The sequence below is a fragment of the Lutra lutra genome, chromosome 5 (assembly GCF_902655055.1).
Source record: "Lutra lutra chromosome 5, mLutLut1.2, whole genome shotgun sequence".
Classification (NCBI taxonomy): domain Eukaryota; kingdom Metazoa; phylum Chordata; class Mammalia; order Carnivora; family Mustelidae; genus Lutra; species Lutra lutra.
Window position 1 is genome coordinate 99,112,471 of NC_062282.1, and position 12,034 is coordinate 99,124,504.

Here is a 12,034-nt window from a genome sequence, read left to right on the forward strand (position 1 = left end):
CCCTGAGATCAAAACCTGGAGCTGAGATCAAGAGTCATATGCTTAACCATCTGAGCCACCCAGGCACCCCACCAATTTTTCTTATATAACTCTTTTTTTTTTTTAATATTTTATTTATTTATTTGACAGAGATCACAAGTAGTCAGAGAGGCAGGCAGAGAGAGAGGAGGAAGCAGTCTCCCCGCTGAGCAGAGAGCCTGATGCGAGGCTCCATTCCAGTACCCTGGGATCACGACCTGAGCTGAAGGCAGAGGCTTTAACCCACTGAGCCACCCAGGCGCCCCTCTTATATAACTCTTGATTTCTCTTAATTTCTCTTATAATTCCAGAAATTATTTTTAAAATATGTTGGCCAAAATGTACATTAGTTAGACCTTTCTTTAGAAAATACTGGCATATTGGGGGGTACCTGGGTGGCCCAGTCGGTTAAGTGTATACCTTTGGCTCAGGTCATGGTCTCGGGGTCCTGGAATCGAGCCCCATGTCAGGCTCCCTGCTCAGTGGGGAGCCTGCTTCTCCTGCTCTCTCTGCCCCCCCATTCGTGGTCCCTTGCTCTTCTCCCTCCATCTCAAATAAATAAAAATAAAATCTTTTTAAAAAATACTAACGTATTAAATACATTATTAGCATTATGTCTTGGAGATTGTGCATATCAGCGTACAAAGAGTTTATTGATCTGCTTTATAGCAGCATAATATTCCACCAGATGGATATACTATAATTTGTTAACCCTACATTGATGCACACTTTTCCCCAATGTTTTATTACAAATCGCTGCAGGATATAAACTTGTACATGAATCACTTTTCACATATGCGAATGCATCTGGAAGAGAAATAACTAAAAGCAGAAATGCTGAGCTGGAAGAAATTTCTTATTTCATTTTGATAGGTACATTCGAATTGTAGTCCTCAGGGGGTGTACTTATTTATATTCCCAGCCTACACCCTAGAACTTTTTTGAAGGTCTGGGAAATGCAAATGTGATGCTTAGTTTCAAAATCTAGAAGAAGGGGAGGATGGGGATGGTCCTAAGGAATGTGATGGAACATTATGTCCTGTTTTGTATCCGATAATGTTGGAAGGAACTTGCAGCCTCTGGGGAATAATAGAAATGGCTGGGTGTTGCCCATGGCAGATTTCTTCATGCTCTGGAAGATTCAGAGCACATCCACTTGTATGGCGTAGGGGATGCACATTATGTCATGGGTTTGTCTGTCCTCAGGCTTTCATAAAGGTGCTTAGTAGCCCACAAGGGCCTCTCCTTGCTTTTGTAGTCCATAGACAAGGAATTAGAGCAAGAACATTGTGTCTGAGCTCCATGGTAAGGATGAGGTACCTCCACACTTAGAATTTTTTTCCCCAGGGCATAACACACATTCAGTAAAGAGTACTAATCTTGAACATATACAGTTTGATGATTTTTTGCATGTGTGAATGCTAAAGTAACCACCACCACACCAATAGAGAGACATACCAAGCACTCCAAAAGGTCCTCATGTGCCCATTCTTCATTGATATCTCCATCCCCCCACCACAATTTTGATGCCTGTAACTACCTCTTAGTTGAGTTTATTATTGAAGTTCTTATAAAGTGGAATCATACGGTAATTACTGTTGTGTCTGGTGCCTTGTGCTCCTCATGTCCTATATCTTAGAATTTCAGGGCAATTAGAATTCACACTGGGTTAGGAGATAGCAGAATTTAACTGAAAATGGTTGCTTCTCTACCTTTTCTAGTTAAATTTAGGAGCTACGCCCCCACACCAACTAGGTACCTCTCCTGCTATCCTGTCCAAATCCAGGGTGAATTCATCTTTGTAAGTCAAGGAAGTTGAATGTTGGCATATCCCAGAGCTTTCAAGGGGGCTGACACCCGAGAGTGCCAATGAACCCTTATATGGTGCAATAAAGAAGCTATGAGGATAATCTGTTAGGACTGTATACAAGTTGTAGGAATTCACTGGTCCACATTAGACCAAGGAATGGGCTCCCTTCAGGAAGGGTGTGAGCCAGGAACTCAGAAGGAAGATATGAGGACTCCTGTTGCTGTGTGGGCTTTATTGTCGGTACAGCTTCTATTAAAACAGCACAGTCATCCACATTTTCCAGGCTACGTTGACCTTCCAGCACAGGATTTAGAAAATAGAATGTTTTTTCCCAAAGCTGACATACAAAATATATTGAAAGATTCCTGATTGGCCCTTTTTGAGTCATTGTCATTCCCAAGGCTAGGGAGATGGGGTTCTCTGATTGACAAGGTTTAGATATTCCCCCCAGTAATGGTGACAGTTCTAAAATACTACATAGAGGCACTTGGGTGGCTCAGTCATTAAGCATCTGACTTTGGCTCAGGTCAAGATCTCAGAGACAGGGATCGAGTCCCGCTTTGGGCTCTCTGCTCTGCAGGCAGCCTGCTTCTTCCTCTGCCTCTCCTCCCTGTCCCCTCTGTCTCTCAAATAAATAAATAAATTCTTTGGAAAAAAGATTAAAAATCAAATAAAATACCATGTACATAATGGACAGTATGCTGACTGATGTTGATCATGTCTTGTTTCTCTTCCCTCGTGGGTACTGGGTGTCAATCAGAAAAGAGGATTCTTGTGAATGTGTTTTCAGTTCAGGAATTCTCTCTCTCTCTCTCTCTTTTTTTTTTTAAGATTAGTTATTTATTTATTTGACAGACAGAGATCACAAGTAGGCAGAGAGTCAGGTAGAGAGATTGGAGGAAGCAGGCTCCCCACAGAGCAGAGCCCCATGCGGGGCTCCATCCCAGGACCCTGGGATCATGACCTGAGTTGAAGGCAGAGGCTTTAACGCACTGAGCCACCCAGGCGCCCCAAGTTCAGGAATTCTCTTGAACACCTGCCATGTACCCAGTAGTTGGCTAGGTGCCCCGGGAATTCCAAGTCCTTGTTCTCATGGAGGTGGCGATCTACTAGGGATAGAAGACCACACACAGTAGCTACACTGAGAATCAGGGCGAGGTGGGAGAACCAAAGGCAAGTGAGGGAGGATGTGTAAAGAAAACATATGCATAGAAGAGATAGAATACACAAGGGTGAACTTCTGGTCCTGGAGACTGAGTTTGGAGACCAGGGAAAGCATACAGCTGGTTGCCTCTTCAGGGTCATGAAGATTATGACCTAATTGAATTTGTATCTAAAGGTAGGTTCAGAGATTATTGACGGTAAACATATTCCCTCTTTTTTTTAAAAAATAAAGATTTTATTTATTTATTTGAGAGACAGAGATCACAAGTAGGCAGAGAGGCAGGCGGGGGTGGAAGGGAAGCTGAGCAGAGAGCCCGATGTGGGGCTTGATCCCAGGACCCTGAGATCATGACCTGAGCCGAAGGCAGAGACTTAACCCACTGAGCTACCCGAGCGCCCCCGTATTCCCTAGCTCTTAAATGTATGTATACTTGTAAGCATTTTGCGTTTAGGTTTTATGCTGTATCAAGTATGTTACTCTCTGGTGTTGAAAGTATGTAGGAGAGTGGGAGGTGGAAAACTTCCAAAGTAAAGAGCTATTTATTTATTTATTTATTTTAAAAGATTATATTTATTTATTTGAGAGAGAGGGAGGGAGAGTACAAGCAAGGGGAAGGGGCAGAGGAGCCCAACAAAGTAAAGATTTATAAGATCAATATCTAATGTAATTATGGGAGGAGGCCTGTTTTAATGTTTTGGGTTTTGTTCTTTTCTAATTTCTTTTGCTGTTTGGCTTCCTCCTCCTCTAGTCACTACTCCCTCAAATACACCTACTGTGTTCCCAGAGCAAGAAGCATAATACTGGCAATTTTGGCAGAGTGTCTAGGAACTTGTTACTCATTGACTCATGGAGAAAGTCACATTTTCCCTTCTTTAGATGTAGCAATAACAAAGCATACAAAGCCAGTGTAACCTGAATACATTCAAAAGTAGGCATAAATCCCACTTAACCACCGCAACTGTGCATACACATCCTAACGCTTTAGGCTTCTATAAGACATTAGTAAGTGTGATAGAAATCTGAAGACTTTGACAACAGTTAGTGGCAAGCAGTTCTGGATCCCCTAGAAAATAGATTATACCTCACACACAAAGCTCAAGATGAGAGCTTCTGTAAATTGAAAGCAGTGAGAAAACAAAAATCTTAAGACGTTTTTAATAGTTGGTTTGAATATCAAGGCTGAGGCTGGAAAGTCTCTGGCGTGTCTTTTGTCTTCCTTTCAGCGCTCTTCTTGCCCGTCTGCAGCTCTGCTGCCAGGGAGAGTTAAGCTCAGCATCGCTCTCACTCACATGTACTTACCCATTGCCATAGCTCTTGCTACTTACTTCTGTGTTTGGCCTCGTTTTCTTGCTTGGCACAGAAACATTTGCAATTAAAAATCTACTGCAATATTAAATAATTGCATTAGGAAAATAAGTCTAATAATTGTAATGCTTCCATGCCATTCAGTCTACATAGCTATAAGATGAACATAGCAGTTTAAATTTTTAGTACTTTAGTTTTTCTAGATTGTATCTTGACAAGAAACTGCTGTATAGGAGTCTAGAATTAATATTAAAAATGCTTACCTCTGGGGTCCCTGGGTTGCTCAGTGGGTTAAAGCCTCTGCCTTTGGCTCAGGTCATGATCCCAGGGTCCTGGGATCCAGCCCCTCATCGGGCTCTCTGCTCAGCAGGGAGCCTGCTTCCTTCTCTGTCTGCCTCTCTGCCTATCTCTGTCAAATAAATAAATAAAATCTTTAAATAAAAAATGCTTACCTCTGAGAGTCATCTTCCAAAGGTAGACAGGTATGTACATTTCTCTTCAACTCTCTGAATTCCACGAACCTGGAAGAACCTGTGGAAAAGAATCCTGAGTGTTATTTTCTTGACCGCCTTTTGTGGAGTAAGTCCCTGGCACAGGTCCAGGAAACACCTCTCCCACAGCAGCCTGGGCTTCCTAAAGTGCAGTCTTGGGTCCATCTTACTCAGAAGGATTTCCAGAGGGCTCCCCTTACATTGGAACCTGAAAGCCTCTAGTGTGTTCCAGAGGGTCTGTCTGAGCTGGTGCTAACCTGAACGCAGGAGCCTGGGGATCTCCGTCATGCGGAGTACGTGAATAGCTTGTGCGAACGCATGTAGGTGTGGATGTCTCTGAATTTGTACTGTTGTGGCTCTCTGTGGTTACGGTGCTCTTGCTGGCCACGGGCTGTAGTGGACCCCGCCATCCCTGAACACTGCTTGCTGTTTCGTTAGGGTGCCGGAAGTGGTGCAGGAGCTGCCAGTGACCTCGCCCATGGATGACTTCAGGCAGCCTCGATACAGCAGCAGCAGCAACTTCGAGACACCTTCCAGAAGGGCCCCCACGAAAGGAAGAGCAGGCAGGTCCAAGCGGCCGGAGCAGGACCACTATGAAACAGACTACACCACTGGCGGCGAGTCGTGCGATGAGCTGGAGGAGGACTGGATCAGGTAGTGGGATGGCCTCGTGCGGGAACCGCCTATGCTGGTTCTGATGTTAGCCTGGGCCAGCCGGCTGGGGGAGTGCTTGCTGGCTCACCTGGGCTTGGGTGGTGCGATTTCATCCTTGAACAGCCAGGACTGGAGGCTTTTTTCCCCCCTAGTACTCTTTGATAACAAAGGTGGATGGGGAGGGATCTGTTTGGCTGTGACTGTGTCCTAAAAACATGTTGAGCATCTTTCACGAGGTGACTGATGAACCCCACCAGTGTTCGGGCACCAGTTATCACCCAAGAAGGGTCTTCCAAACAAAGAAAACACGAGTATACAGGAACTGCGGTTACTGATCATAAAATTCCCAGACCAATGCTATGGCTTTGTTTTGGCATTCACTTTTTTTTTTTTTTAAAGGTATATCGATTTTTTTTTAAAGATTTTATTTATTTATTTGACAGAGATCACAAGCAGGCAGAGAGAGAGGAGAAAGCAGGCTCCCCTTGGAGCAGAGAGCCCGATGTGGGGCTCAATCCCAGGACCCTGAGATCATGACCAAAGCCGAAGGCAGAGGGCTTAACCCACTGAACCACCCAGGCGCCCCTGGCATTCACTTTTAAGTTAAGATTTCATGATGAGACAAGAGATTCTTTTAAAAGTTTAATCCTCTGGGTGGCTCAGTGGGTTGGGCCTCTGCCTTCGGCTTGGGTCATGATCTCAGGGTCCTAGGATCAAGCCCCACATTGGGCTCTCTGCTCAGCGGAGACCCTGCTTTCCCCTCCCTCTCTGCCTGCCTCTCTGCCTACTTGTGATCTCTGTCTGTCAACAACAACAAAAAAAGTTTAATCCGGAGGACTTTGGCAAACATTTACGTAAACAGTGAACAATGCGTGTTCTGGCGCAGGTGTGGTTAAGTTCCTGTCTGTGCTGGTGGTTGAGTTACAGTGCATCATTACCAACTCCGCTTGTGGGTGGTGTGTGACCCTTTGATGCTCAGGGATTCTGAGAAGTGGGGTACAAATCAGAAACATCTGCAGTGTGAATCTTGGTGCATCAAAACATTGCTTCTCAGGGTGGAAGGAGGGATGAGTGGTATAGAAGAGTATGAAATCTCACTGGTGATTCTCATTCCTCATTCCCCTTTCTCCACAAGAGTTCTTGGCCAGGGACGCCCGAGTAACTCAGTAGGTTAACTTCGGTTTTGGCTCAGGTGATGAGATCGAGCCACATTTCCAGTGGGGAATTTACTTGAGATTCTCTCCCTCTCCCCCTCCCCTGCATGCTCACTCGCTCTCTGTCTCTCAGATGAATAAATCTTCGAAAATAGAAGTCCTTGGCCAAGTTCAGCCATCTAGATATAAAATATATTTTTAACAAGAACCATGGAAGATTTAAATGAAAACTTTTTTTTTTTTAAGATTTTATTTATTTATTTGACAGACAGAGATCACAATTAGGCAGAGAAAGAGAGAGGGGGAAGCAGGCTCCCCGCAGAGCAGAGCCCCGTGCGGGGCTCGATCCCAGGACCCGGGGATCATGACCTGAGCTGAAGGCAGAGGCTTTAACCCACTGAGCCACCCAGGCGCCCCTAAATTAAAACTTTTAAGAAGCCTCAATTCTTACTCCTCTTTTGAGCAAATCATTTTATTTCTCATCTTTGTAAAATGAAGATGTTAGGCCAATTTTGATGTAAAAATGGAAATTCCCTGTTGTTGTGAAGTTCCTTAGTCCTGTGAAACAATTCAGAGTATTTCCTCAGTGGATTGTTAGTTAATGAGCATCGCAGTGACACATAAAAAATGGCTAGTATATTGAGAATTACAAGTGATGCAGAATTTCAGGGCTTTTTTTTTTTTTTTTTTTTCAGTTTTGTGCACTGCTGCATTATTTGTATGCTGAGCATGTATTTTTGTACATGTACATTTTAAAGTCTACTTCTGTAATCAAAGGACTCCAAATAACCTATTCCTGTTTAGGAAAACAAGATCAATTTAAAAAGACAATCTAGGGGCACCTGGGTGGCTCAGTGGGTTAAAGCCTCTGCCTTCAGCTCGGGTCATGATCCCCGGGTCCTGGGATTGAGCCCCACATTGGGCTCTCTGCTCAGCAGGGAGCCTACTTCCCCCTCTCTCTCTCTGCCTGCATCTCTGCCTACTTGTGATCTCTGTCTGTCAAATAAATAAATTTTAAAAATCTTTAAAAAAAATAAAAAGACAATCTAAAAACTGTAGTTGGTAGCAGAAAACAACTACCTGGCTGTCACCTGCTCTGCCACTGTGATGACGAAAACATACTTTATGTTCCAAAATTCTAGTTTTAAGACTTTAAACAGAAATATTCTATAATTGTGTGTGTTGTATATTTAGAATAAATGAATTCCTATGACTTGAACCTTAAAGTTCATAAATGATTTTTAATTTTCCTTCTTTAAGATTTTTATTTATTTATTTATTTGATAGACAGAGATCACAAGTGGGCAGAGAGGCAAGCAGAGAGAGAGAGGAAGAAGCAGGTTCCCTGCTGATCAGAGACCCCCGATGCGGGGCTCGATCCCAGGACCATAGGATCATGACCTGAGCCGAAGGCAGAGGCTTTAACCCACTGAGCCACCCAGGCGCCCCTTTAATTTTATTTCTAAAAATTATATAAGCACAGTATTTTATTTTTAAAAGATGTATTTATTTTAGAGACCGTGCACAAACTGGGGGAGAGGGAGAGGGAGAGAAGTAATCTCAAGCAGGTTCCCCACTGAAGTGGAGCCAACACTAGGCTTGATCCCAGGACCCTAAAGTCATGACCTGAGCAAAAACCAAGAGTTAGCCACTCAACTCATGGACGCCCAGGCACTGCACTCCCCCCAAGCATAGTATATATATATATTTTCAAGCATAGTATTTTTAAAAGCATAAGCAGTGATATATAAAGTATAATCATTCTTTTTTTTTTTTTTTTTTTTTGAGAGAGGGAGAGAGTGCAAGCAGGCGGAAGGGACAGAGGGAGTGGGCGAGAATCTTAAGCAGCTGCCATGCTGAGCATGGAGCCCAAAGAGGATTGGTTTTATGACCTAAGCTGAAATCAAAGTCTGATCCTCATCTGACTGAGCCACCCAGGTGCCCCTGAAGTATAATCTTCTTAAGAGAACTCATTTGCGGGGCGCCTGGGTGGCTCAGTGGGTTAAGCCGCTGCCTTCGGCTCAGGTCATGATCTCAGGGTCCTGGGATCGAGCCCCACATTGGGCTCTCTGCTCAGCAGGGAGCCTGCTTCCTCCTCTCTCTCTGACTGCCTCTCTGCCTACTTGTGATTTCTGTCAGATAAATAAATAAAATCTTTAAAAAAAAAAACTCATTTGCATCCCACCTTTCTCTTTTTCTATAAGCAACAAAACGAAAGCAGGAGATTGTAATTTTCCATATCCCACCAGCTTCATTATCTTTGATGAAGAAATACTGGAGTTTATGTCTGCTAGAGTCATAGTCATTTTCTCAATTTTTAGGGAATATCCACCTATTACTTCAGATCAACAAAGACAACAGTACAAGAGAAATTTTGACACTGGCCTGCAGGAATATAAGAGCTTACAAGCAGAACTCGATGAGGTCAATAAAGAACTCTCTCGTCTGGATAAAGAATTGGATGACTATAGAGAAGAAAGTGAAGAGTACATGGTAAATTCAGACCTGATAATTACATATTATAGATGATGTTATTCTAATCTATGAAGATAGAGTAGCCTTTCTACTAATGCAGACTCAGATTTTGCTAGCAGTTCTCAAATTGATTTCCTTGAAAAACAACTGAAATCCTGTCTTGGATGAAAGTCTTTCCAAAATGAAGAGTATACTAATGTAGTTACAAAGTACAAAAATTAGGCTATGTACATGTACCCCTTTCTATTAAAAAAAAAAGCTATATTTTTCTATTTATAAACACAGTTCATTCTTTATATAAAATATTAAGCAAACAGAATTGGGTACAGAAAAATAAACTGCCTTAAATTCTGTCAGTTGGTTGTCACCAAAATATTGGTTGTTAAAATAGCCCCTTCATGCACAAGTGCACCTAGACACATACCATCTTTGATATGAAGTTATCTTGTGTTTTACTACATCCTTCTTAATTATTTTACTCAGCAGTAGTTTATGGTGGTGGTGGTTTTTTCCCCCTTGGCTGAGATAATGTTTGTCTATGAAAGTTACTCTTTACTTTTTAATCCCCCTTTCTATACTGTACTCTTTACAAGGAAATCACTATTCCTACATCACCCTTCAGGAATGGGAAATTATGCTTTAGCTCTTTAAAGACAGTGCACCTACACAAATTATTTGGAATTCTTGTGCATAAGAAATTGGTCACTCCTCGCATTTATTTTAATCATTTATATCAGTATTGACATAAATTTATGTCAGTACTGACATAAATAGATATCTGTTTTATGCTTTGCGTTATAATCCAATACTAGTTTAAATGGATATCTGTTTTATGCTTTGCGTTATAATCCAATACTAGTTTATTGCTCAAAATATTTTATATATGTATAGTATATAATATATTAACTTATATCTGTAATATATACATCACAAATATATATATTAGTGTGGGTATATGTTTGTACACTTACATATATACATAATACATATATATTTAAGTTAGTTACTAGGGAGGGAGCTCAGACCAGTTACATAATGGGCTATAACCAGATGAAAGCTATGCTTTAGTGAAGATCTCTCTGGTGTCAGCGTGGCACATGGACCACATGGGGACAGATGAGAGGCAGCTAAACAAAATAGTTAACCTGTCTATGAAAATGAAACGTGAGGAATAAGTCATACATTTCTCTTTACTGGCTGCCTTAAGGCCCTCTTGCTGACTATAATAGTTGTCAGAACTAAAGTCTTCATTATTTTAATTGCCTGTCATTTTGGCATTGGTGTCAGTTTTAGCTCTAAAATAGAACATCAGGAATGTTATTTTTGAAAGAGAAAATGCCCCACTAACCATCCTCTATTGTGTTTCTCATTAATAGGCTGCTGCTGATGAGTACAATAGACTGAAGCAAGTTAAGGGAGTAAGTATCACAGATTGTAAGATCCTTTGAGGAAGAATTTTTCTATTATGTCTTTTACTTAACCTTTTGAAATGACTATGAACACCTTATCACACAAGCACTGATTATGACAAAAGGCCCTAAAACCACAAGCTGAAAACTGTAACAGAAGGTAGAACTTAATTTCAGTTGTTTGCAGCTACAACCAATTCTGATAAGCTTTTTTAAAAACTTGAAGTATATATATACAGAAACCACACATCATGAGTGTACAACGTGGTAAATTTTCACCAAGCGACCATATTCCTTTGTAGCTGGCACCCAGATGAAGAAATACATTTCCCAGTGTATACATTTCCCTGGCAAACCCCTCTTGTGCTCTCCTCCAGTTTTTCTTCTCCCCACAGATAACTACCATCCTATCTTCTACCAACATAGAGGAGTTTAGCCTATTTTGGACTTAATGTACATGGAATCATGTAGTATGTATATTTTAGTTGTGATTTCTTTTTTAAAAGATTTTGTTTGGGGACGCCTGGGTGGCTCAGTTGGTTGGACGACTGCTTTCGGCTCGGGTCATGATCCCGGAGTCCCGGGATCGAGTCCCGCATCGGGCTCCCAGCTCCATGGGGAGTCTGCTTCTCCCTCTGACCTTCTCCTCGTTCATGCTCTCTCTCACTGCCTCTCTCTCAAATAAATAAATTTTAAAAATATATATATTTAAAAAAAAATAAAAGATTTTGTTTGTTTATTTATTTATTTATTTATTTATTTGAGCAAGAGTGAAAGCACAAGCACTGAAGATCAGAGGGAAAAGCAGGCTCTGTGCTGAGCGTGGAGTCTGATATGGGCCTTGGTTGGGCTTGGGTTGTTCCCAGTTTATGGCTTTTATAATTAATGCAGCTTGAAACATTTTTATAAGTGTCTGTGTACATGTGAACACATTTGTTAGATGTGTGCTTGGGAGTGAAATTTCAGGGTCATTGGGCAAGTATCTCTCTGACCTTGGGTAAATGGTGTCAACAGCTTTCCTGGTTTGCCAGTATAATCCCAGCAAGCTGTGTAGATTCCTTTTGCTCCATATCCTTGTCAACACTTGGCTTTATTGGTCTGTCTCGGTTTAAAACTTTGTTTTTAGTAGATATTATATTAAATTTTTTTAAAAATCACAAAACACCATAATTTTAAATGCAAGAATTTAAAAGAGTTATGTAGTGGGGCATCTTTGTTCTTGGGGTTTTGAGTTCAAGCCCCATGTTGGTTGTAGAGATTACTTTAAAAATTTTTTTTAAATTTTAAAAAAAGGAAAGGAAAGAGTATATAGTAAAATTCCCTGTCTTACTCCCCATTTACCTATTTCTCCCTTCCCAAGTCAACCAATATCACCAGTTTTTGTTTGACCAATTGTTTTTTAAAGATTTTGTTTTTTGGGAGGCTCCTGGGGGCTCAGTTGATTAAGTTGTCTGCCCTCAGTTCAGGTCATATTCCCAGGGTCCTGGCATTGAGTCTGGCATCGGGCTGTCTGCTAAGCAGAGAGTCTCTTTCTCCCTCTCCCTCTGCCCCTC

The 12,034-nt window shown here is 41.7% G+C and overlaps 1 protein-coding gene across 3 annotated transcripts in view; it reads left to right on the forward strand.

Annotated features, from left to right (window-relative positions):
* Nucleotides 1-12,034, forward strand: part of OCLN (occludin) — a 66,396-nt gene that overhangs the window by 50,946 nt on the left and 3,416 nt on the right. For all 3 annotated transcript variants that reach the window (XM_047729958.1, XM_047729957.1, XM_047729960.1), the window contains 3 exons: nt 5,228-5,443; nt 8,919-9,090; nt 10,449-10,490. In XM_047729958.1, coding sequence (XP_047585914.1) covers nt 5,228-5,443; nt 8,919-9,090; nt 10,449-10,490 — 430 coding nt within the window. The remainder of the gene's footprint in view (nt 1-5,227; nt 5,444-8,918; nt 9,091-10,448; nt 10,491-12,034) is intronic.